The 27,402-nt window shown below is 38.5% G+C and overlaps 1 protein-coding gene across 1 annotated transcript; it reads left to right on the forward strand.

Moving 5' to 3' along the window:
* The first annotated feature begins 8,233 nt into the window (after positions 1–8,233).
* On the forward strand, positions 8,234–10,981 carry LOC104528510 (uncharacterized). Its single transcript, XM_010172538.2, has 2 exons — positions 8,234–8,286; positions 9,931–10,981. Exon 2 carries the CDS (start codon positions 9,980–9,982, stop codon positions 10,928–10,930), a length of 951 nt encoding a protein of 316 aa, XP_010170840.1. The 5' UTR covers positions 8,234–8,286; positions 9,931–9,979; the 3' UTR covers positions 10,931–10,981.
* Positions 10,982–27,402: the final 16,421 nt, after the last annotated feature.

The raw sequence follows: 27,402 nt of genomic DNA on the forward strand, positions 1-27,402 counted from the left end.
CAAGCAGCGCGCGCTCAGGGCACTGGCCCCGCCCCGTAGAGAGACTTCAAGTCCCAGCATGCTCCGCGCGGACGGGGATGCAGTTTGGGCGCGAGCTCCGCCCCCATAAAGCGGCCCGGCCCGGCCTGGCCTGGCCTTTGGGGTCGCCGTGTCCCTCCCAGGGCAGAGTCTCTCTGTGCTCCTTGTCATTTCGGAGTGGCTCTCGTGGTGGGGACCTGGGGTTTTCCGGAACTTTCGCTTTCGTTTGAAACGAGCTTGAAAGAGGAGGATTTAAGGACGGAGCGTCTGTAGGACAGCGCTGTGCACGCGCTGGGCACAGGGGTTCTGAGGGGACGTGATGTTTCAGGGCAAACCGTGAGATTTGCTGCTCGCGAAGGACGTGCAGCTAATTCAAGCATCTGGAAAAATAATAAAATACAGTTAATGCACTGAAACAGATGCAGGGCTGTAGCATTGAGTCAGCCTGTCCCGTGCCGAATTAAGTTCTCAGTAAAATGTAAAAAAATATCACTTCCTTCCACTGGGACTAACACGTGTGTTTGAAAGCTCAGTGTTGGCAATAACTCCTAATGCACATTTTCTATAACTGCTAAGATGCAAGTGGAGAAAATTATGGTCAATACAGCAGAAAGATTCTGTCATCATAGTATTTAGCATTTATTTTCAGTTCTTTCTTTCTGCCCTTGCTGTCTGGTCACATCTGTACCCTGGTATCTCGAAAAGTTTTTCAATTAGTTATCAACTAAAAAAACCACCCAAACAAAAAACCCCAAACAACAAAACCAGCAGAGAAACCACCACAGGAGTTAGAACATATTTGTGTCTGTTGCTTTCTTACAATATTTATATGTAAAGAAGCTAAATACCAGTAAGTAAAAGTCACTGGTCTACATAGAGATATCAATAAGGAACTTAAATACAGTAACCATCAGTTTTGTACTATTGCTGTAACCGGTATTCTGAATGAGTCATTTTGAGATGACAGTCGGACTGAATGATCCATTTCTGACAATATTTTTCACAGTGCTTGCTCCAGATTGCTCCTCTTAACAGCAAAGGATCCCAGACGTGCAGTTGAAGACAGCACATGCATAACAACAATGCACATGAAAATTATAAATATTAAGTATACTGGAATCAAAAGGCATCACTGCATTTGGGCAGGACAATGGGCTGAGTCCTTCAGCTAACCCTGTGAGTGGGGAGGGAGAGAATGGAAGCAGGTCAGTGACTGCAAAGGAAGAGGTGAAGGACAGATGTGACAGCAGTGAAACTCTGGCCTTAATATAAGAATTGATCATCAAAGTTAGAATTATAAATCTGTATTTACATACTACTATAACTCCTTTCATTTAAAAAAGCCCTGAACATCCATTATCATCACATACTCAAATTTGAAGTGATGCACAAGGGAGTTTTATAAGAATAGTCCAACTACACACAAAAAGGCATACAAATAACGTTTTTGTTTCACAGATCTAGTTAATGTTTTGGGACATCTCATGCATGGGACTGAGTTCATATTTAAGCATCTGTTGCAATATCTCATTCTGCCTATTTGACAGATTAAACACAGTAAACCATAGTTTGATAACCAACATGTGGTCTGTGCTTAGCACAGGCTGGGACGACGGAACTCCTGTGACACTACAGTGCCAACCTTAATTTCTTCCTCTAACAGTGGGCTGGTCAGAGCGCACAGTTACATTTCCCAAATCAGAGCTAGCATCACTCACATTAGCCACAACACAAGCCATCTGAGATGTTAGTACTGCAGTTCCACTGCAAAGATTTCAAGTTAAAAGTGAAAAATAGATTGTCTGGAGTAAAAAGAGCAACAATTGATGAGTTTTGAGTTTGAAATATGTAATAAAGCTTCTTTTTCTTGTTAGTTAACATAAAGGTAAGCTTGCTTAAATTAAAATTTCCAGTGAGAAATATATCTAGTCTGATATCCACCAGGTAACGATTTGTTTTTCTGCTTGCCATTTCGATGTCTATAGTTCTTTCGATATTTTGTCTCTGTTACATGCATGACACAGTCAGCAGGGCAGAAAAGCAATGTTTCCAGTCAGTGGACAGCAAGGCTTAAATTCAGTGCATTTTGAAAAGAGGACATCTGAATTATAACTCCTTAAGAATATTATGTGTGCACTGAGAAATGCATAGAAATAATTTGGCTACAGTGACAGCATAAGAAGTTTTAAAGCTGAAAATATGGATTAAATTCCTCTTTACTGATTCTTTTTTCACTCCATGATTCTGTCTGTATTTGACATGCTCCAGAAGTTTTAAATTCAATTGTTATTAGATTGTGATCGCTTCTCTTAAGAATATGTTCTTATAACAGTCCTGCCATTTCTTTTTCCCTCAAACTGCTGTGGTCATGGGAAGAACGATAATCAGGGTAGACAATGTAATATATCCGTAACACTCAAAATGTCATGTGCCATCTAATTAAATCTAATTTTGACTATTTTCTGTAGATTACATTGAAAATAGTCATAAGATGAACCTCAGAGTCAGAAGCACGTGAGCCAAGGAACTTGCATTGAAGGAAGCCAGAGCTACAGAGTTCTTGCCCCGCTCAGATTTTCCTGTTTGATTCCTGAATCTGAAAGGGTGAATACCTTGGAGCTGAAGAGTTGGCATGATCTGCATCAAGATTCAGTTTGTTACAAATGTCTTCAGCCTGATTGTCCATGACCCACCTTCATTATACCTCATAACTTCTGTAAAATAATGGAAGTTTTATACATTGAGCCAAAGCCTTTGTTGGTTTCAGTAGAGCTATCTTGACTTAAATGGGTAAAGATTCTGCTCTTTAAGCTCAACAGTGTCTCTTGGAATTAAGAAATTAGATGATAATACTTTGGTGAGTTATGCCTTTAAAGAATACTGTAGTATTGCAGTTTTATTTCCCACAGATACCACATGAAAGTGGGAAGTAGCACTGTGATGTGGTTAGGTACAAGACTTATAATAATATATACAAGCTTTTCACAAGTAGCTAATGTATCTGGAGAATTTGCTAAGACTAGAAATTACTGTGCCAAATCCCTGTTGTATGCTTTTCATTTCCTTGGGCAGTTTTATAATAGTGACTGGCAGAATACATTACAAATAGACCTGGAAATAGAAAGTGTAGCAGAAAAAATTTGTTCCCTATACAATAAAAAAGAAGAGCTCTATAGTGTATAGTACTCTCGACGCCTAATGGAAATTTAAGATAGGTGCCCAAGATAAGTGTGCTGAAGTACCTCTAGAACTGCTTCTTTCTCAACACCAAATATAGAGAGGAAATGGGATATCTAGGTCTGATGTAGACAACTAACCTTTACAAAGCCAAGGTAAAGCAAAATTAATTTTATCCTTACTATGCACTACAATGGACAAGGACATTGCACAGATTTTTAGTAAACTTCCTTCCCTACATTTTCTGGCACTGCTGGAATTGTCTTCACAGGGCAGATTAAAATTAAAAATACTCAATGAAAACTGGCGCTTTGCTGAAGCTCACAGTCACAGCATCAGCTATGGTGACATTAGTAGATCAGGTATCAGGATTATACTAGTTTTTCCAAAATTTCAGATAATTCCTTATTATCGCTACTGTATTGTCTTCATTGCTTAAGAATCTGATCACTTTTATTTCAGAAAGTCTGTCTGGCAGTCTGGCATTTAATCAATTTGTTAGAAAATAAGTTTTATTTCTCTTTGGTAGGCGACATTATTACATTTACTGCATTCTTTATCTGTCTTTTATTGAAATTTCCATTTTTGGACAGCATGTTGTCCCACATTTTTTTAGCTTAGTGGAGAAGCCAGGCCTTAATAGCACAAGCAAACTCATGTTCACACTTGTACACACTTGAGAAAAGTCTAGAAGGTATCCTTAAAACTATATTTAGTATCAGAGGAAATGTACTTAAAAGCTCATGATTTAGGAGGAAAATATTGTATCAATAATGTTAGTAAAGTAATTAAAAACCTGGATTATGTAGTAATATTACAACTGCAATCTGCTTTAGTCAGGCCAGGCCAAGAGCATGGTTTACGTGACCAGTATCTAAATTATGAAGTAATTCTGTTAAACTGCTATTGCTGTTTGCAGGCTTCAAGCCCCTGACAGGTACAAAAGGGAACAGAAGAAAACCTGTATCAATTTCGTGCATCAGAATCCCAATTACCCTCATTAGCTGCTCACTGCTGGGTGAACACAGCTCTTGGATCCATTTTCCAGGGAGGAGATCTGTGGGGGTGATAAGGCATTCCCTTCCTGTGCAAACCTTACTGCTTCAGCAAGGTCTGTGCCCATCAGCTTCTTCATGAGAACATGGTAGTGAAGTAAACACAGCCCTGCCAAATAATACCTTGTGAAGCTCATTGAGCTGAACCCCAGATAAGTAATATTTGAAAAGGATGTCTGTCAAGAGCATGCTTGGCTGGAGGTGTCAAGATCGTCTGACATTCTCTTTGTGTCCTGGATTTTTCTAGTGAAGGTAAAGGATCACTAATCCACGTACTGCCAGTGACTAGCAAAAACAAGATGCTCATGAGTAATCCCATGGAAATGGGTGGAGGCATAATTTTTGTGATCCCCTCCCATCTTACTGTCAGTGGAAACCTGCTCTCTGTCATCATGATGTGTTGACAACATTTTGATTTGGTCATCTGCTCCTTTGCTATGAGTCCTCAGAGTTTGCTTTGAGTGCTCAAGCAGTAATTCTTAGGTAGAAGAAGGAGCACCCATGGCCAGTCTCCTACTGATGTTCATCATGAAAACAAAGTATGTATCAGTGTCTAGGAGGAAGGCTGTCCACTTGTTCATGTTCCAAAAATTCTGAAAAAGTGTATAATTTAAACAAAAATGTTTAAATTGCTGTAGTGCCAGGCACAGACTCATTATGGAGTTCTTAGTAAGAAGTGACGGCCCTCTTTAGTTGCTAGTCATTGAGAAATAGCATAGCAGTAATGCAGTCCCAGAAGGTGCTCTCACATCAGTGCCTCTAACGCCCCTCTGTGTTGCCAGAAAAGGAGAAGAAAGACAGTTATTTGCTCTCAGTTATTGAAAGTATTTGTGAAGCTGAGCTTTATTAGCTGTATTTATCTGACAGTGTATACTGTGTTCCTCCAAATCTGTAGTTTACCAAAACTCAAGTAGTCTAAACAGGGATCATTGATTATGCCAAAGAAGTTAAAGCAGACAACCAACTGTAACAGAGTGAAACAAGCCATGGAAGCTCCAAATCAATAGTATGGATCACCACAGTTATTCAGTAACCAGTCTACCTTCCAGAGTGCTAAGGGGTATGTAACACATCTATTTTAGTTCTTGTTATTAACTAGCAGCTGATTCACCAGCCACCTTGTTCTCCTTCAGAGAAGAACGATTTTCATGAAGGTAGAAAAGCAAATGGCTGAGGCAGTCACTGCTTCAGCCATCTCAGTGTAATCTATTCCTCAGCCTCAGATCCTCACACAAGTCCACTACAGTCTCACTAGCTTGTGCTCTGTCATGGAGGTGCTGAAAACAGGGGAAAATGCAGCCTTCCTTGGTCTGTACAATACAGAAGAGGCATAGAAGAGTTATGTTTCAAATTACCATTTACCTTCATAGAAAACTTTTCTAGTACACATTGTCGATATGAGGATGTAACACCCAGTCACTGACTGTCTCTCTGAAACTTTAAATGTTTCTCTAATCATATACTGCTGACTGCATTCATTTTGAGTACCCAGAAGAAACAATATATTTTTATGGTTAAGAGTATATGGACACAACATTTATATAATGCACTAATGTGGTGAAATCTCCCTTGACAGTCTTGTTACTCATCAGAGGTTTGTCAGTGCTAAGGTAGGGATGTAAAGGAGAATTAAGGCAAGGAGGAGTGTTATTTGTAGTACAATCCAAAATCCAAGCAAAGCCCCACTGATATTTATGAAACTATTGTCAAAGCAAGAGCAAGTAGCTCAGGGCCTAGTGGTAGTTTTTGCTTCTTCTTGTCAAAACTGACCACATATGTATCATCAAAAAGCGTTTTCCTCAGTTCCTATGCAAAGATCCAAGTACGTGTGTTTGCAGCTCAGCTACAGCAACTGCATGTTGACAAGCAGGAATATTACCTGTAACACTCATAAAATCCTGCAGGTTCAGGATGTTTCTAGAGGTACCAGAATGCTAACCCTTGCGTCTGCATGTAAGGTGTGTGAATGTTTTAATTTTTAGAAGGAATTTCCATTATAAAAACCACATAAAAGTAATTATGTTTAATATTTTGCATAACTGTCTGTAGAAGCTTGAATAGGAACCTGGTTCATTATTTACTCTACATGAGAAACATGAAAGAAGATGTGGAAAAGAGATGCATTTTTTTAAATCAACTGTATCAGTTTACAGTGATTAATATACCCATGCATTGCCTATTTGATCTTTAAGAAAATATTGAGGACAGACAATACATCCAATTATCAGAGCCAGTAGACAATGAGCTAGGTACCTGTTGTTCTGTTCTCCTTACTAAAAATAATGTGAAGTGATACATAATGAGAAATAGAATGGGATCCTGTCAGTCAGCAACATGTAGCTGTGCACTGCTGCACATCAGTACCAAAGTAAGTGAGAACACCAGGAAAAGAGATCAGACCATGCTGGAGCATGGATGCAAAACTGAGTAAGCATCATGGAAGACTGTGGATTGTTTGACTCTTGCATTTAACTGGACTTGGTTGATTCACTATGAAAAAAAACCCAGCCAAAACCTAAACAGTAGTCTCCCCCATCTTTCTCTCCCTTTCTTTGCCTTTGTGCCTTCTTATTGGAAATTGCCATATTCCTTATATTCTTCATGTTGAGATCCTTCACCTCCTTTCTGTACTCCAACATCACCCCTGTCTCCACCCTGTCAATTTGTTGTTTTGTCTTTATTTTTTAACTCAGAGGTCTTTTCAGTCTGCCATCTCCAGTAGTTTCAGTCCTTTTCTCTGTCAGGCATACCTTGGAGTGATTCTAAGTGTAGAGAATGTATTTTCTCAACCAGAAAGAGATAATAGGTGGCTTCAAATGCATAGATGAGTGTCCATGCAAACAGATGTATCCTATGACCTTTCTTACAATGAAGTCTCAGAAAAATTCCTAGACTTCCCACAGAAGACCCAAAAAAACCAAAACTAGAATTAGAGCATCCATTTTTGCCTTTAAACCTTAAAACCCTCTGCATTACCAGTTTTGCTGCCTTTACTGATGATATTATCTATTCTGAGTTTACCTTTGGTCTGGTTGTGCTGCTTGTGGCAAGTTTTTTTGATTTCTAGAAACATATGTCAGTATAAAGAACAAAATCATGCTAACCTTCTAGTATACCAGTGCATTATTTTTTTTCCTTTTTGTGATCCTTCATTGTGAAATACACATCCAGGTGCAGATGAAGCCTCTGTGCCACATAGCTGCTGGGGACCTCTGGGGCAGAGGGAGCCCCAGCTGAAGCCAAGTGCTATGGTCAGTTCAGTTTCACTTTTGAACGTGCAGAGGCAGGAGCAACTCTTTCTCCCTTTCTTTATAGGTAAATCTTCAAACGAGTCCTGCAGTGATGACTACCAGTTTAAAGTATTGTGGATTTTTTTTAACTTCATGATAATGTAAGTTTACCTACAATCAACAGAGAATTTTGAGCCTGTTACAGTTATTTTGTTCCTCATGCACATGGACCTCACCTTTGTGGTGAAGAAGACAAACAGGTAAATTTTCTAGCATATTCCTCCCTAGCTGCACGTGCTTCTGTGCTTCTCTGAACACCATCCTTTTGAGTTAAAATCCTTTGGAAAAGTGGGTGTTTTGCTATGGTGAAGTCCAAAATAGCAGTTCTAGCCTGTATTAACATTTTCCCTCCTCATCCCCTATATATTGTCCAGAAAAATCTTTAATCCAGCCTGGGGTCAAGTTCCTCTGGACTCTCCAAGTCTGCCCAGAGCTTGAGCTGTGCTGAGGCAATTTTCTTCCAGTTTGGGAATCATACAGAGCTCTTCTTCCAGATAATTTCAAGGCATGATCTAGCAGTGTTAACAGCTTGAGTCAATCATTAACAAGAAATTGCAAGCCAACGAGCAAACTGCTGCAGATGCAAACAGTTTGGGAAGCATTGGGAAAGGAGCAGCTGTGTCATCGTTTTTAAGGTGAGAGCCTGAGGCAAAGGAAACCTGCGGCCTTCTGAGGCAGGTGAGCAGCACCTGGGAGTTGTTGTTGATGATTTATTTAACTTGGTGCTGGGCCCCACTGCACCTGAGGTAAGCTATTCCTAGGCTTACATGTTCTGTATGTGCAGTCTATTTTTCTGAGAAAAGGGATTTTGAATAATGCTTGAAAATATTCCTTTCCCCAACATTTCTGGTAATACAAACAGTGAACCAGCAGATGAAGGTCTGTGTCTCAGGGAAATCTATGGAAGCGTGACCTATACCAGGACTTGGATAAAAACTTGTTTTAAGACAGTAGCTCAAGTAACAGGACCTTTTAACTGAAAGGTTAAAAAGAAACTAAAAAAGCTGTTAAATCATGCTCTGCAGGAAATGTGTAGATTAGATTCTTAGGGATCTGATTCCATCTCACAGACTTTTATGGGACTTTCAGCCCAGAAAGAAGAGAAGACAGATGTTTGCTTTTCGTGTACAGGCTCCTCAGTGTGGACCAGCTTAGTGGGTGGTGGAGGCTGTCTCTAAAAAGCCAGCAGGATTCCCTCATAGCAGGAAAATAATATTTTGCTGCATTATTTGGGTGAAATTGCCCTCTCCTTTTCTTAGAGTAGGTGGCTGATTGGGAGGGTGCTTCCATACTGCACCCTTCCCTCTCAGTATTACTGGCTGCTCTCATGCACACTCTCAGGCCAGAGAGTGTTGTGGACAGATTCTTGCAGATCTTCTTTCTTACTCTCTCTCTTGTCTGCTCCTCTTATCCTCTGCATTTCAGCAGGTGATGTAATGATACGGGCAGGACAGACAACAGGGCAGCCTGCCTCATCTGCAGATGCACCATCTGGCCTATATTGAGGCTTTTTGTATTCATGGAAATGAAAAATACCTTTTTTTTTCTGCTCATCATTGACTTTACTCATTCATATTACCTCTGCCCAATGCAGTCCAACATGAGACTGATCTTTCTAGAGACGTAATACCTTCAAACCAGAAAGCACTGTCAGCATCTTGCTGAATTCCAGCTTTCCGAAAAATGGGAGAGTTAGAGGACTTAAAAGTATCTTTGCTCCCTTGAAGAGAACAGAAATTTGAAAACTAAAGGGAACAGAGTCAATTCTTAATACAGTCACTGGTAATTGTCTATAATGGAATCAAATTAACTCAGCCTGGACCGTAGCTAGAGATAGAGCTTTGTAGCACTCAATTTTTATCAGTTTGCTTATTATAGACAAGTCCAGTGCTGGTCTGAGGTGACATAGTCTCTAGTTTCTGTAACCATGTGCATAACAGAAAGATATTTCACACAGGACAATGAGATACAGAAGTTCTATCAATTTTTGTTAGAATTTTCTTACATTTCAGAAGTGAAAAAAAAGGAAGCTCTGGTGGGAAAAATGATTTCAAATATTTTGCTCGGATGTAGTGATTCTCCAGGATCAAACAGGATGATCACACAGTGTTTGTGCTTTCTGGGGAAATGAAGGAGACCCAGTAACCATGTCCCTTGTCCTATTATTCTGGGAGAATCCTCTTTTTTGGAAACACTGCATAAGTTACATCTGGCCATGCTAAGTGCCCTGTTCATTTCTGTTTCTCATATAAGTATTCTTCTTCTTTGTGCTACATGGAATAAAATTAGAATAGATTAACCACTAACTACTTATTCCAGCAGCAGCTGAACAGTCTGTCATGTGTTCCCAGTTGTAAGTAATCTAAAATCTGTCTTTTGCTTTTTTATAGGTACTGATATATTTCATATTGCTGAGTCTTCCAGCAGCAAGTGAAGAATATGTATTTGTTCCTCCTTTCCATTTTATATTTGCTTTTGAAAGCCACTGGCACCAAAGAGGTTATATTTGGTCATAGTAATTTCACAGAATATCAAGTGGGCAACATGAACCTGATTCTCTCTGTCCCACATGGTGGGTCAATGGAGCCCAAAGACATCCCTGATCGAGAGGCTGGCTGTTGGGATGCGAAGACATCCTCTTGTATTTTCTCTCATGAGTGTCCTCCTGGAGGTATTCAAAATTATGAGAAATGCAAAGTGTCTACCAACCAAGACAGGTATACTATAGAGGTGGCTCAGGCTCTTGCTGAAGAAATCAACAAAATTACTGGTGGCTTCTTCCCACATATCATTATAAACCACCTACAGAGGTTCAAGATGGATGCTAACAGGGAAAAGGAAGAAGCCTCCTTTGGAATTCCCCAAGCAGAACAGGCCTGGGAGGAGTATATGGAATTTTTGACCACTGCAAAATCGCAGATGACAGGAGGCCTAATTCTGGATATCCATGGACAAGCACATCCTGAACAGTGGATAGAACTAGGTTATACACTTTCAAAAACTTCCCTTAACTCTGGCGTCTTTTCTGCATGGTTTTCCTCAATTAGCCACCTGGCCAGTCAGCTAATCAATGTGTCATCTGAGACTTTGGTTGCAGGGAACAGAAGTTTGGGTAAATATATTGAAGAACAAAATAACAGTTACATTTGTGTGCCTTCTCCATCCAATCCTAGCCCAAATAATGGGAGCTATTATAGTGGTGGATACATAACAAAGACTTTTGGTTCCCGTAGTTCTGGCACCATTGATGCCATTCAGCTTGAACTACCCCAGTGGGTGAGGGCAGCTGAAGAACGTCCCAGATTTTGTAAAGCACTAGCAAGGGCTGTAATGAAATTTTGGCAAACTAACTACTGCAGCCAGTGCAACCATGAACTTCTGCCATGCTGAAAGGGGCTGTCCTGTTAAGCTAAAATTTCCATAATACAGTAATGATCTGGAACAACAGAATAACTGGTACACCTGGAATATTTAAGCCTGCAATATAATTGCAGATGCTGGTGGAAATAAACTAACCTGCAGAGGAATACAGAGACATCAGCATAGAGAAAATCCACAGCTAATACCGACAAGTTTGTTAACACACAGCTTTGTACTAGACCCAACATTGAAAACGCTGCCTGAAGATGAGTGGGTATATTTGGAAGTATCAGTTGCCTGGTATGCTTTTCTGTGCTTAATTTCTTTCCAGTAGCCTTGTCTGTTCTCTAGCATACAATAAACAACTATTCTTCTAATGAATGCTGTGCAGTGCAATGCCTTAGTGGATTATCTCTTCAAAGACATGAAGTGTCTCTGCTTTTCTTGTGACATTCAAGAAAGACAATTGGATAATGTAATTGTGTAAAATGTTTGGGGCCCAGACCAGTTTCCATTTGGTGTTTATAAAGCCTTAGGAGTTGGAACTCTTCAAGTAAACAGTAATACTGAGCAATGACACACGGTCTGAACTACTTCAGGTTTTGTTAATTAAATGAATTATGAAAAAAAGTCTGAGAGCATTACAGCACTGTAATTTTGTCAGAGTTTAAATAGCACAACAGTAAGGTAGTAACTGGATGGCAGGCTGCTAAGATAACACATACTTATCATGCATTTTTGACAGTTTTACTTACAGCATGGTTCCCTCCTGAGAGCTGGTCCATTGATTTCATTCAGCATAAGATTAAACACTTGATTGTTACTGGGAATAGTGTTACATTATGGATGGGGTCTTCTGCACAGTGGAGAATATAGTGGTATGAATATACATGAGGACAAATTAACTCTTGGAAAACACAGGTGATTAATAAGCAAAACCAAAGGGAGCAGGCAGCAGGAGTGAAAAGAGTAAAAATTAAAAACTAAGAACCTATTAAACCCTAGCAGTGCTAAAAGTTTGGTAAAAAGAATGAGTAAATAGTCAGTTCTGAGGAAGTAAATAGTAAGTTAATGAACTGAAGTGGGATATCTGCATGTTACACCACAGTAAAATACTTTAATTCTATGAATAGGGACAATAACAAAGAGAAAATCTTACACCATTATAAAATATAACACATAAGAGCATCAAAAGAAATGGGTAAGGAGAGCTCTGAACCTGAACTGTTCATTTTTATTAATCTTTGAAGACTAGGCAATTTTCAGGTAACTGGAAGAGAGCTGATGTAGCTGTCTTTCAAAGGCAAATAGGACACAGAGAACTGCAGGGATGTTACCTTTCAAACACTAACTGCTAAATCATGGGGCAGATGAAGGGAACACAAATAGCAAATGGCAGATTACACTTTATCTGCTTCCACTTGGTTTGTCAGACAAGCTTGATTTTAGTTTTAATCACAAGGTTGGTTAATGTGGTGGGTTGACCATGGCAGACACCACGTGCCCACCCAGTTGCTTGCTTACTTCTCCCAGTGGGATGAAGGTGAGATTTGGAGGAGAAAATGTGAGAAAACTCATGGGTTGAGATAAAGACAGTTTAATAGGTGAAGCAAAGCTGCATGTGCAAGAAAAGCAAAATAAGGAATTCATCCACTACTTCACATCAGCAGGCAGATATTGAGCCACTTCCTGGGAAGCAGGGCCTTGGCATGGATAATGGTTATTTGAGAAGACAAACACCATAACCATGAACACTTTGCTTTCCTCCTTCATTCCACGAGCTCTTATTGGTGAGCAGGACATTATATGGTATGGAATGTCTCTGGTCAGTTGGGGTCAGCTGTCCCAGCAGTGTCCCCTCCCAGCTTCTTGTGTACCTTCAGCCTCCCCACTGGGAGTGGGAAAAAAGCACCTTGATATTGTGCAGGCATTGCTCAGCAATAGCCAAAACACTCTTTTAGTCACAAAACCAGAACACAGCACTATACTGGCTCCTATGAAGAAAATTAGGTACATCCCAGCCAGATCCAGTACAGTTGATCATAATATTTTTAAATATACTCTCACAGCATGTTTTGCTAAAAAAACCCCTGTTATTACCCCAAAATTCATCACAGCCCTATAACAAGTTGAAGACAGTTAATCGTTGCAAATTATTGTATATTCAGCTCATCAGAAGACAGTCTTTCCAAGAAGGCCAGCAGATCAAACACTGTTCACTACCAGTAATATAGAAACCCCACTATTTTCCCAAACATAGTAGGTAATAATGGCACTAGTTACATGGATTATCCTAAATACTCACTAAGGTGACACACTTGGCAAGGATTTGTAACTTTAGCCAGACAAAGGATGATAGAATATGTATTCTGTGACCTGTGTCATGTTGTGCATTCCTGTCCTGGAATGCTGAAATGCCAGGAAGAATTCATGGAATCATGACAGATAATTAATTGAATATGAGCTCAGCATGCATTCTTCTGGCCTAAAGGATGAACATGCTCTTTGCAAGCAAAAGCAAGGAACTAACGGGCAGAAACAGCAAAGCATTTTACTCCTTATTGCGTATCTGATGCTCATAAGATTGTGAGTAGAAAATAGAGTTCTGAGGCAGATACATAAAAAAAAGATAACCAATGTGTGATGGAAAGAGATAAAAACGCTACAGAAATCTGCCTTGTAATGAGAGTCTCACAAAGCTCAAATGGCAGTTACCTTTGCTATCACGAGTAATTGGGAAGCTGTGAGAACCTGGGTAAAGGACAATACTGTTTGTGTTTTGCTTCTGCCATGTTACTGTAACACACTGCTTCCAGACCTGAACTGGCTCCTGAAGCTGCAGTGCACTGCCCCTCAGCTAAAATGCCAAGCCTTCTCCTTTCAGCTTGGACAAGTTGACTGAAGCATGGACAGCAGACGCTAACTTCTTTGATTAAAAAGAATAATCTCTGGGAAGGATTTTTGGTGGCTGATGAAGCTTCATCTGGCAGAAAAAAGGCAGCATAATATCCAAAGTATGAAAGTCCAAACTGGACAGATTTGGAGCAGAGAGGAAACCTGTGGTTTTGACATGACGAGTAGCTGGCAGCAATGTACATTAAGAACCCTAGGATGCTCCCTTTGCCTGGAAACCAAAATAGCAACACAAATAGGCATTTGGCCACAGAAGATATTCATGATGGGTTCTCTGCCTTGTGCCACCCAGAAGGTTAGACTGGATGAACAACCAATCTCCTTTGGCACTAAAATTCATACATCTTTCTGTCAGAGTGTAAACTCAATTTTATCAATTCCCAATTGCTGAAGTTCCTGCAGCATCTTCCCTAAGGAAGCAGATGTCTAATCTGGTATCTCAGGCAAAAGTGTTTTCTTTTACATGATATATATTACACTGGTCCTGGTTAAGATCTTTGTCCTCAGGGCCATAATTAATTCTTAGATGTTGAATGGGCTATCCACTGATTTTAGCATGAATGATTTTTGCGTAAACCCAAGATCCCTTCCTCTTTTGCTGTGTGCTTTCCCAAGCAGAAGGGCAGCTCATTATGCAGCACAGGATGAAAGGTGCTGCTCAATATGACACTATTATTACTTGTGCTAGTTAAAGATTCGATTTTCCTATTTAGATGAAAATAGGGAATAAAGCATAAGAAGAGCAAAGCTTCTGCCACAGGAGAAGGGACAAACCTTTGTATGGGTTTCTTAAATGTTGATGAGGAGATTATTTTCCAACATTTTCCAGTCCTCTTCCAGTGCTATCCAAAGGTTCAGTTTTAGATTAAGGGTTCAGGGTCCAATCATAAAAGTAGGGAAGATGTTAAGTAGGTTTTAGCACATCCTAGAGGGGAATAGTTTAGGATTTTCAATTAACACAAAATCCACCCGAACAACATTGTTACTAGGCTCTCATTAAGCAAACAGCCACTGGCAACTGCTGAAAAGGAATACAATTTCTGATCTCCCTAAAATATGCCGAGTAACTTTTACAAATTTTGGTCTTGTTTACAACAGTTCAGTGTAAGGAGTTCATATTGAATCACAATAATGATAAAATAATGCTATTATACTTTCATCTTCATTACACCCTGAATCATACATTGACCTTCCTTTAAAAACATCTACCATGCCCTAGGCTTGGTTTGTGCTATATAATAAACATGATGAAAATAATTGGTCAATTGAGTTGACCTATAATGTTTTTTTTACTGTTTTAAATCTGCATTGCTAAGATTTAAATTGATGCAACAAGGGATCAGGATTTTGCCCATAAACCTGAACTGACAGGCAGTAAATTGATCAGAAAAACTAATTTAAAAAATCTTATCAAAACAGATTTTTCCTACTGTGACATGTTAGTGCATTTCTAAAATGAAGTAGCGTAAACCAGAAGGAATCTGAGCTGCTGAAAGTGAATTTTTTGGGTAATATGGCCATTTAATTCTGTTGATAGTTCTGGTCAAGGTTTCTTCTTAACAAACAAAAATATTGGTGCTAATAAGTATCAGAATAATAGTTCTGATGATTTGTTCACATAGCATTAACAAAACAATTGCAAGGAGCTTTGCTTGGTTTTTGCTTTTTCTGTGTCTGTAATTATGTTTAATCAATATAAAGTTAACTCAGCTGAAAATAGTGCAGTTAAAGATGGAATGTTCTAAGATGCTGTGACCTAAATCCCCGCATCTTTAATTAGGGCTGTTTCTCAGTATTTGAACCCAGTTGTCAGTCTTCCTTCTGTCTTATCTCCACATAATTAACAGGGAAATCTAAATGTTTCTGGAAGACATTTGAATAGGATACTGTGGCATATGTGTGCATATGGTACATCTCAGCAACTTTTTGCCTATCCAAGGACATAAAAGCTCCTGAAACACGAGAGAAAGGTTAGAGCAGTACCTGTGGAATAACATTTCTTGTTCTTCAGAGAAGTCTGTACGGCTAGCAAAAGAAGAATTTTTGAAGATTTATGGCTCTGAATCTTTAAGCAGTTAATAACAGTAATGTGCTTTTCCTTCTTAACCATCAAAAAGTGAAGTGAGATAGACTTTTCTGTTAATATCTTGCTATATTCATACGCTACCTTTATTATATTTTTTTCTCTGCATGAAGGACTGTAATAGAAGTAAAGATTTCATTTCTCTCTGTTCTACTTAATAATGAAATGGATTGAAATATAACAGAAAAAAATAGAGAAAAAATAAATAAGGAACCTGCTAATCTACTTTCTTGAAGATGGATGTTATGTTTATTTGTCTTGACTTTATTCTCCACTGAAACCTGTCTCCGTTGTCCATCCAGTGTGACTAGACGTCTCAGCTTTGTTCCACTTAAGACCTTTAAAAAATAAATGGTAAAATTTAAAAAACTAATGAATATATTCAGGTGAACAGACCACTTTGATAGTGTTTTGTGACAGCACAGACAAAAAATTATTTGTAGCTCACAGAAAAAGTCTGATCTAATTTTATTGTAAATCCATTGCAGTGCCATTGCCTTCAGCTCTTAACTTGTCAAGGCACAAGACCCCCTGTACTTTATTTTCTTCTTCTGGAAGAAAACAAAACATAGATTTCCAAGGCGCATTAATGGTCAGAAGAATAGCGTATATGCCAACTAGTTGAACATTGTGCTCTTGAGTTTTCTGTTTTCTGAGCTACACAAGCATGAAGTCATATATATTTGAGTGAAGAGTATCCTCTTCATCCCACTTAACTAGCCATCTAGATGTTAGGAGTCTCATCCAAGCTAGTTCTCTAGGTACCCTCTATAGAAAGAGATCAGCACCACTGCTAGGGGTGATACTTTCCATCCCATGATAGGTGTCATAGACAAGACTGTGGACATTCTGGTCTTGTTCCATGGAAGGGACAACCTAGGAAGCCTTGCTAGACAGCTTGCAATAAATCAAATCAATAGTGCCCATAAAACAGTATTAACTTACAATAGGCAAAGCTTTGTGCAGATAATAGTTTGCAAGCTGGCTAAAAGAGTCGAGTCTGAGCAAAAAGTTGACGACATGAGGTTGAACAGGAGAAGTAAATGTCTGGAATACTCACTTTGCAGCATGCTCTCTTCAACTGTCTTCTCAAGCTTCCGCCAAATGGAGAATGGAGTTGAATAGGTAGTAATGCAAACCATGTTAGAAAATTAAATTAAGAAGCAGAGAGTTAACAGTAGAATGTCAGGGTACATGACTGTAATAATTTACTAGTGCTAATGGATTCCACTGTATGAATGTCACCAAAAAAAGTACAAAAAACCCACTTGTGCTTACCTCATATATAGGAAGAGACCCAAATACTGCACCAGGCTCTCTGTTTCCAGTCTGAAAACTTTCCAAAGGTTGTCTATGGATCTGACCAAGGGAAGCCAAAGTCAGTGCATTACTAGCTGAAGACAAAATGTAATGAAAACGTTACTTCTGTTATTGAATTGCATGGTAACACTCATATTGTCTGAAGAAATGTGTATCATTACTATGTAGAGAGATTACGGTTTATGCACAAGTTTTCTTTGTACCATATAAAGGCTGCCTTGAACTTTTAATTAGGAGGGGATCATTCTTCTGCTATAGAAAATGCATAACCAGCAAAATCCCAGCTTCTCAAGGGACACAAAATCAAGATAGTTAACAGGAAAATGTTTTTTATTACCTAAGTTAAAGCTAGTTTTAAACACTTATTTCTCTCACCTATTATCACCTTGGATAAGCTCAATAAAGGAATCATTTTCAGGGTACTTGTCAGGTTTAGTGGATGCATGCTATCAGAGGACAGTGGAAGACTAGCTAAGGAGTAATGGAGAAAGAACTCCCTCCCAGATTATCAATTCATTACAGGGCTGTCAGTCTGGCTATCCTTCCGTTGGGTTTTGCAAATCACAAACACTTCAGCAGCCAGTTGGGAAAGATGCAGATAAACAAGACATTTGTGCTGTTAACTGGTGGAAGCTTTGAAGCAAAAGTACTTCAGGTACCTTGACAGTTCATCCACACTCACATGAATCCTGAGACTTGTTATAGTCATGATTTCACCCTAGGAGGCCAATTTATTGTCCTCCAAAAAGGAAAAAAAAAATGCACTTACAGCTTTAAATATTGCAAAGAATTCTTGTTTCCATCAAATTTGAAAACGAGTTTAATTTGAAAAGGTACATTATACAGAGATTTTATACTTACATTTTTTCATGGTCCTACTAATACATTACTGAGTGTGTTGCAGTAGTAACAGTTTAAGAGATACCACATCTTCAACAATGTAAAACATTCCTAAAGGAATCTGTTCCAGTGTCTGTCAACTCTAAGCATTACTCATGTGCATTAATTACTAGGCATCACCCATTGCAGAAAGACAGGACAACTGAATTATGGTGAGCTAATTATGTCCTTTAGGTGTTTGCACAGCCCCTGAATAGCACACCTGTAGTCTGAAGTGCAAACTGAAGTCCACTGGTTTGTTTTGCTCTGAGGCAAATGATAGGAAATAAAATATTTTTCTTAGCAAAAGCTTAATCAGAAGGGGACTCCAGTGCTAATGTGTATCATGTATCTTCTGCTATGACACCTACAGTGAGTCCTCTTTTCAAATGACTGGGTAAAACCCAAAGCAGAGCCCATCTCTACTGACTTGTCCCACAATGTACTCTGCTACAGTAAATTTCACGTTTTATACCCAGCATCAACAGATTTGTCCCACTAACACTGTTCTCTGTTACACAGTGCTGTATCTAACAGCTGTTGAACAGCAGGGGACCCGCTGCTCCTTTGTAGTGCATGCTCCAACAGCACAAAAGCAGATACATCAGTTTCCCTGTGATTTAAACTTAGGCCACTTGAGATTGTGCAGCATCTGTGACTGGTATAAAGGACTTAAGGGAGCTTGTTAACTTTTAGCTGCCTTGGGGTCAAATGACAGAATGCCTTAAAACTGCATGTTTGACTACCTTTGCTTAGTGGCAAGTAATCCACTAGCTTCAAATAGTGAAGCACCCAGACAGGATGAGAGTTGATCTTGTATCATTGGTGTTCCAGTCAGCAAGGACAAGTGAGAAAGGAAGAACGTTGAGAGCAGCCCTCTGGAGAAGGGCTTGGGTGTACTGGTGGATGAAAAGCTGGACATGAGTCATCAATGTGCACTCACAGCCCAGAAGGCCAACTATGTCCTGGGCTGCATCAAAAGAAGTGTGTCCAGCAGGTTGAGAGAGGTGATTCTCCCCCTCTACTCCACTCTGGTGAGACTCCACCTGGAGTACTGCACCCAGGTCTGGAGTCCTCAACACGAGACAAACGTGGACCTGTTGGAGCAGGTCCAAAGGAGCACCACAAAAATGATCAGAGGGCTGGAATACCTCTCCTATGAAGAAAGGCTGAGAGAGTTGGGGTTGTTCAGCCTGGAGAAGAGAAGGCTCTGGGGAGACTTTTTTGCAGCCTTTCAATACTTAAAGGGACCTATAAGAAAGATGGGGACAAACTTTTTAGCAGGGCCTGTAGCGATAGAACAAGGGGTAATGGTTTTAAACTCAAAGAGGGTAGATTTAGACTAGATATCAGGAAGAAATTTTTTTACAGTGAGGGTGGTGAAACACTGGAACAGGTTTCCCAGAGAGGTGGTAGATGCCCCATCCCTGGAGACATTCAAGGTTGGGGATGAGGCTCTGAGGAACCTGATCTAGTTGAAGACGTCCTTGCCCACTGCAGGGGGGTTGGACTAGATAACCTTAAAATGTCACTTTCAGCCCAAACTATTCTGTGATTCTATGAACTGTCTGTCAAGACAGCGCAATACACAGTGGAGAAGTGTGTTCCACTCACTTTATCATCTTTTCACCCAAAGTACACAGAGAAGTACCTGGTCACATGGAGTAATGTTGTCTTTTACTGACTATTGTTTGGACCTTAGCTGGCTGCATTAGGATATCAGATTGTGATACATAGGAGACTCACGGTACCACAAACTGTAGGAGAGGATGTTAAGAGTTCATACACCTCACTAGCTGTTGGCCACTAACCTTTGGGGAAGAATGGTCAGAAAGGTGTTAATGGAAGCTTTTTTGGCTTAGGATATGTATCTTTTTCCTTTTCTAATACAATTGCATGAGAAGAAGTTTTATCTGTTCCCATGACTTTCAAGGTCTAAGCCAGGTAAAGATGGAGGATCTCCACCATTATTCAATTAGAGTTGTAGAAATTATTTATAACTATATCTAAACTAACTCAGAACTCTTCTGGTTTCTTATTTCATGGGAATGCTGAAAGAACTATTGTGTACAACCAGGGATTCACTGTTTTTCTGGTATTTTCATGCTTCCTTTAAGTAAACTTAAGATATTTAGAATTTCTGTTGGAGCATGTGAAAATTCTAGGTTTTTTTAATGCTGTAAAACAAAAAACCTTCTGTGTGCTACCTTCTAAATTGGAATTTGAAAGTGTGAAACAATGAGGATGAAAAACAGAGTTTTTTGATCCCTCTGTTTATGCATTTTTTGTTCTAGCATTTGCCTTGACAGAGAAAGATATGTAGGGATATTTATGCCTAATTTCTAAATAAGGAATACAGTTGCATTTCCTATATGTTGCACAAAACAGAAACAAATTTGTGATATGCATTGACTACCTTTGGTGAAACCAGAGCTTTGAAATACTTAAAGTCTTGAATTATGTCCACATGTTTAGGCTTGTTTAAAACTGAAGGTGATTTGGTCAGTGAACGCCACCTGTACACACAAGACAGAAAAAATCTGATGCTTCTATCAAAATGACAGTTTTGAATGCAACATTCTTAGCTAATTACAAAATAAAATTATTTTGAAGTATAAATTATTCCATATATCTTCAAAATAGAATTTATATTAGGACCTTCATAGGTGTCATGAATTGGTTCACTAACACTTTGTCAGGCACTGGCTTGTCATCTTTGTGGGGCTGGAAATCTTAATATAAAAAATACTAGTTACCACAACTGGGTGCTAACTCACTGTCTGATAATGGCTTTTCAGCATTTCTGTTAGTTCTGACTACAATTCGTGTATGCCACTTCCATAACAAAGAAGGTTTCCTCTGCTCATATATCTGTTTTCCAAAGTTAATCACAAGAAAAAATGATCTGGAGTAGAGTGTCTGTTAGTGTAGACTAACTCAGTTTCATTTATAATCAGAAAAATTAAGTCAGATCACACAAGCTAAGGAATTATAAACTACAGAGAGAAACTGAGACTGTTCTTCTGGATGGATCTATCTATTTGCTGACAGTTTTCAATAGATCACCTGAGCCACTTGTTTAAACTGGAAGCACCTATGCTATTCAGCTGTGTTTTTACTTTTTCAGGTATATGAACACTTGGAGAATATCTGTTAATAGCATTTAGAACTTGATTTGTTAATTGAAATTCTAAAATATTTCCTTATTGACTTGTATGACAGCTATCCAATAAGTGAATTGTAGTAGCATCATGAAGATAACTGACTTCACCCAAGAGAAGCTCCTGTATCCTGTAAAGAACAAAACCTAGCATTCGTAAGTAACACAGCCTTTTGGCTGATGGTTGCCCAGCTATCCATTACACTACTTGGTACAATTAATCCAGAAGAATAAAATTACTCTTGAGGTGACAGCACACAAAGTAAATAGAATGATAAGATTGAAACTTTCTATTGCGCAGTGTGTATCCGCCTTTTTTTTTTCAGTTCTTTGCACAGTTAAGCAGGTTTCTCATTTGTTTCCAGTTTGTGTAATGAATGTGTCTGATAGCCATTCTCCTTTACTGAAATATTTGAAAGGTCCTCAAAAAGTACCCTCAGTTTGACATGGGCATGTAATTTATGGAAAGTTACTTTAAGGTTAGCTGCCTTAATTTTAGTATCTTTGATTCCAGAGGCTTCAAACTAGCTGCTGACTATTCAAAAGGACTACAGGGGTTAGTCCTTCAAACACAGCTAAGCACTTCTCTATGTTGATGAGTTAGTGTTCTGACTTCAGTGACACTACTCACATTAGTAAGATCTCTATGGAATAATAAGTGTTAGCAGGATGCCGATGTAAATGGGGTAACAGTAAAGCACCTTAGAGATTTCCCATTGTCCCAAAGTGCTTTGGTTAAACGGCAGCCTAAGAATGCACATGCTATATGAAAACTTACCACTAAAGCATGCATGAATTTGTAAGCCATGAAGTAATTTTTCCCAAATTTGGACTGCTTTGTTACTAAAGGCAATGTGCATGTTGCCTCTGAAGATTCCTGCTTCAGTATTTATGTTCACTTGGTCAACCCACCAATTAACCTACTAATTAATGAAGCAGGGAGCTCCAGGACTGGAAATATGACTTAAGCTAGAGGGCCAAGGCTCTCCAGCTTGACTTGTAACTGATCCACATCACTTGAGAACTCTGCCTAGAAGTATAGAGGTCCAACACTGCTACTGAACATGCAGTATTTATGTCAGTGTCAGAATGTCATGATCAGAGGTATGTGAATGTATCCATAACATCCCAACAAACTTAAGAGGACCATTTTTGAAAGTGAAAGACTAAATTGGGTTTATTCTTACAGAAAGATTTGGGTTTGAGTTGAGACTATTCACATTAAGCTTTTTAAATACATTTTTTATTATCCCAGAAGTGTATCAGCTTGTGGAACTGGAAAGTAAACAGGCTGCTAACCTGAACAGTGTACATAACTTACAGACTCTGATTAGGCTAAAATCTGACCCACTTATCTAGTCATCACTATTACTGAATTCAAATCCTGAACATCAGCTAATCCTGACTGTCACCTAGTCATAACAATTAAGAGATTTTTCCATGCTGTGTAAAAAGATTTTTTAAAAGGATTTTTCCAAATAGCTCATAGAAAATACTAATATTTTTTCTGACCTTCAGGTGAAAGGTGCTTTTAAAGTATATTTTCAGAAATGTTCTCCCAGCCATACATATATGTAAATGTACAAGATCTTACTTGTCCTTGTCCAGCATTAGAGGATATTCAAACTTCTTCTTCTTTTCCATACGCTTGCTTTCTGCTTTAATTATAGTAGGGAAGTCATTAACGTCACAAGGCAAAATCACCCGACTGATATCTGATAATTCAAACTTTCTAGGTTGTCCGAAGTAGCCAAAATAGTATCCCTTCGTGGCATGCCAGAGCCTACAGACATAGTAGAAGCAGTGACAAAGGACAGAAAGGAACAATGGATAATTTTAGAAGTAGAACAAAAGTGACAATATATCTATCTACATGATCAAGTTCTGCAGCACTGTTCTAGAGTTCAGTATGATAATCATAAAAAAAATCAATGAGATTGAAGTTCATTGTTTATAATATATATAACTTAAGAGTGAAAACATCTCAGAAGGATGTTGTCAAAATCAGAAAACAAATAAACAGTTCATCTTTATAATTATGAAATTAAGAAGTAAAGTCACCAATAACCTCAATTGCTCCTACAGTAAGGTGCTGCCAACAGATCAGGATCTACACAAGATTTACTCATTGATTCCCCCCAAAAAACAAAGGAAACTCCTTCAAATGTACTTATTAGCCAATAAAGAATTACAGTTGTTTCTAAAGCATCTTCAGACTGGAATGGTTTAATTGCATAAGCATTGGTTAGATGCAATGCTTAGGACCCATGTCAATTTAACAAGTATTGAAAGCTAAAATAGGATTAGAACAGGAGGTAATTTCTAAAATTATGGAACTGTTACCTATTCATTCAAGGTGACCTTGCAGAAAGAAAATGACAGTCTGCAAAAAGTCTGATTTCCTGACAAAACTAGAAGTATAACATTAAAAAAATAGTTCTTTCAGGTGGAGAACAGAAAATGCAGCCAATGTTGTATTTTATTTAAGTTCTAGCCTATATACAAGTCCAGCAAGAAGAACTTCTGAGACAGTTCAACTGACTGGCAACATCAGTAAGAAGTATTAGTCATTTTTGTACCTGACTGAACCATCAATGGATGCTGTCACTACCACGTTTTTCTCCTCTTCATGAAATAAGTCAACCACTTCATTAGAGTGTGCCCTCCAGCAGAGCTTCTCCTTTATTTGCTGAGGAAAAAAAGCAACATAACCACATTTCAGGCAGTTCTGTATGCCACCATGGTTGCTTAGTGGATTTATGAGCATGGCTCTCTGAAAATTAAAAAAGGTGAAATGGTAATCCCTCCATGAAACAGCCTGCAAATGGCATATGGTAGAAATATCAGGGTATGTGGATAAATTCATTCTTAATGTAGCCTTTTTGAACAAAATGGAATAATGCTAACAGCATTTTACTTATATTTTTCTTGTTTTTCACAGCATCAAATTACTATTTCAAGCAAAAGACTTGGCCTTTATATGCAGGAAACATTTTTAGTCCCTGTAGAGCTCTGAATCCATTTTTCCGTTTGTCTTATTTTATTATACTGTTGAAGTTTAAAAAAATTGTCAGATTTTTCCTTACATTTTTACTATTTTGTGGATCTTCTAAGAATGAGGCAATACTCCAGCACATAATATGTCCCTCTGTTTAATAAAGGAAAAAGAAAAACATCAATAAATGTCAGTAGTGCTACACATTCACTAGTTGCTACCATATGCTCTTGGTAAACACTGGGCAGAATAAAGCAGAGATCACAGATCAGTGAAAGTTATTTTAAGGTGAATGTCACTGTCTCATTGTCAAGCACAGAGTAGAAAATAATGGACTGTTCATTAATATGCAAAGAAATACATATACTCTTTGTGAGCAATGTGTCATTAACTGGATAGGTTTGAAATGGAAAGAACGTAAAATTTTTTCTTTAAATGACAAGTAAAAAATAAAAGTCATCTTGTCAAGACAGTTATCTATTACACAAACTAGATATGAGAGCTTCCTTGGGATTAAACTGTTTTTCAATCCTGCTAAAATGGACAAAGTTTGATTAATTGTATACATAATGAAAGCTTAATGTTTTACAAGCTTTTAGTGCACTCATGTGAAGCTGGAATCAAAGAATCATATTCCTTTTGGCCCACAGCTGCTCAGTTTCCTGCCTAGGCTCCCTCTTTCCTGATGAAATTGCCTCTTATCTCTCATTTCTACTAGTAGACAGAGGAATCTTTTGTGTAATTCCAACTTTCATACTAGTCACATCTGGTTTCTAGGACTGTACATTTGCAAGCGAGCAAAGAGGTTGACAGAGAAGTTGACCTTTTCCTAACAAGGAAAAATCTATAATGGGAACAAAAAATGGGTAGTAGCACTGCAGGTAAAAGAATGGTGCAGAAAGCTTGAAAAGCAAATACACAGTGGCACAAACACAAAAGGACAAAGAGAGAGTATCAGATGATTAGGTAATAAGGTGGATACTTTTCCACCACTAATTAAAACCCTGTTCAGTGCATGCTGCATCCCTGAACTCATTTACTGATATTAATCAATGGGGAGTGGAAGCTCCTCTTCATTTTCAGCATTAATGTCAAGCTACTGCTCAGTTTTGAAACAAATGGGGAAAAAAACCTTGCTTCATCCAGCTTCTGACAGAGTAAGAGCAGGAAGCCGGCAGGAACAAATTCTAATAGGTATTTTAGAAGAAAAGTGTCACATTAAAGGACAAAAATCTCCTATGACAGATGTAGAAGAGGAAAATTGCCAGGGTGATTCTAAAGGTTTGGAGGAGAACCAGACAGATAAACTCTTGGATTTTCTGCCAAATGAAAGCCAGATTTGGTGTGAAATTAAAAATCTAATGATGAGCTGCTAGCACAGACCACAAGTGCTTTCTTTCTTTATATAGCAATGTACTGCTGAAGCCATTACTGTGCACTCCATATCAGTGCCCAAATCATGTCTCTTGGTACAGCCACAGCTGCATTTTTTAATTTAGTTTTATGACCATGGATGTGAAATTTTTGCTTGTTTTTAGCAGACATTTCTGGCACATTGACAACATGGTATTTTGTGGTGCTACAAACTGGCCTGAACAGAATAACTAACATGTTTACTCACCCTTACTGCCTGCCAAGAGCATTTTAGTGGAGATGTCTGTACATAGTGCTGTCAGAGGAACTGCAGGATATTTTGAAAATGGTGGAAGTTCTTTCACTAAGTTTCCCTAAAACAAACAAAACAAACACTTATCTTTATAATCCCTAAATGAAAAAAAAAAACAAAACAACAATGCATCAGAAGTTGAGTGCCATTGATTTGATCTATTCAGCATTACTCAGCTCTTATCTATTAAAAAAGCAGCTAAAAAGGTAGTTTTCTAATTTACTGAATGAACAAGATAGTTGGGATATATTCTTCTGGTTGCCATCTCTTCTACATCAAAAGAACAAGCTATTTCACTCTTTAGGCAATTCACAGTCCATCTGTACCTGCCTCTGCTTTACCACTTATCTTTCATTTGCTGTGGAATATAATTAGTATGCATCTCATTTCCTACTAAAATATTGTTTCTTGTTGAAAATGAACCCATGATGTCTCTTTCACCAACTTGTTAGATTTTTCTAGCAAGCATTAGTAGACTTTCTCCCTTACTATCTTTTTAGGTTTAAAAGGAAGTGAGGGAGAAAGTCTTGTTAATAAGGAGAATCTTGACTGTGTCATCCATGTAATGATGATGATACACATGTCAGTAATGACATCACCATCATCTGAACTTGGAGATTCCTACAGGAATCTAAGCACACTAATATATCAACCATGAAGACAACAAAACCCAAAAAAGCCCACACTTACTGTACTTGAGGACATTTACCATCATATGCTATTTTTGCATAAAACATCTGCAAGATACCTCATCACCTTTCTGAAAAATTCTCACTAAGAACTGCCTTTGCTGAGATTCCTGTTAAAGCCTCACATGGTGGATGTATTGTGATCATTGTCTGCCACGATGACCAATATTACCCAATCATATCATAGTACTCCCTATTCTTTCTGCATTTACTTTTTATCTCCTGTTTAGAGTAACATGTTTTCTGGAATAGAGTCTCACAGGTCCAAGATTATATGACAGCTAAGCCATTGGCATTCTGTTGTATGAATGGCTTTACAAGCTGATTATAGCTGTGGACACTATGTGTTAGGATACTATTCTCTCCTGATTTGTAACCCTGCTAGTGCCAGATGGCTTGTGCAATGATCCAGACATATTTCTCTTCTGAGAGTAGGACACTCTGCATTTCCTATTATCCTTTCTTAGAAGGTAAATGATGTGGATGAAAAATCAACTTCTAGACTTTCAGACTAGAAGTTCTTAACTTTACAGCCAGTAAAGTTCTTAACTTTACAGCCAGTTTTTGTTTTAATTATTTCACATCATGTTTCTTCATTTTCCACTTGCCTTTACTCTTTGAGACAGTTATTAAAGTAGAACTAAGTTGTGTCTGTGGAAGAAACTATTAGTCAAAAATTGCAATAAAACATCTCCTGCTGCAATTGCTAGTCAAAAAGCATGTTTCCAAAGATTAGTAGAATTACCTTCATAATGGACCAGTCCTATCCTGTCGCAGTGGGAAAACTCGACCACTCA

Source organism: Antrostomus carolinensis, unplaced genomic scaffold (genome assembly GCF_000700745.2).
Source record: "Antrostomus carolinensis isolate BGI_N321 unplaced genomic scaffold, ASM70074v2 scaffold6587, whole genome shotgun sequence".
NCBI classification, from domain to species: Eukaryota; Metazoa; Chordata; class Aves; order Caprimulgiformes; family Caprimulgidae; genus Antrostomus; species Antrostomus carolinensis.

What these genes read in the sequence shown, in the direction of transcription:
- LOC104528510 (XM_010172538.2), top strand. Translation starts at nt 9,980, where the DNA reads ATGTATTTGTTCCTCCTTTCCATTTTATATTTGCTTTTGAAAGCCACT.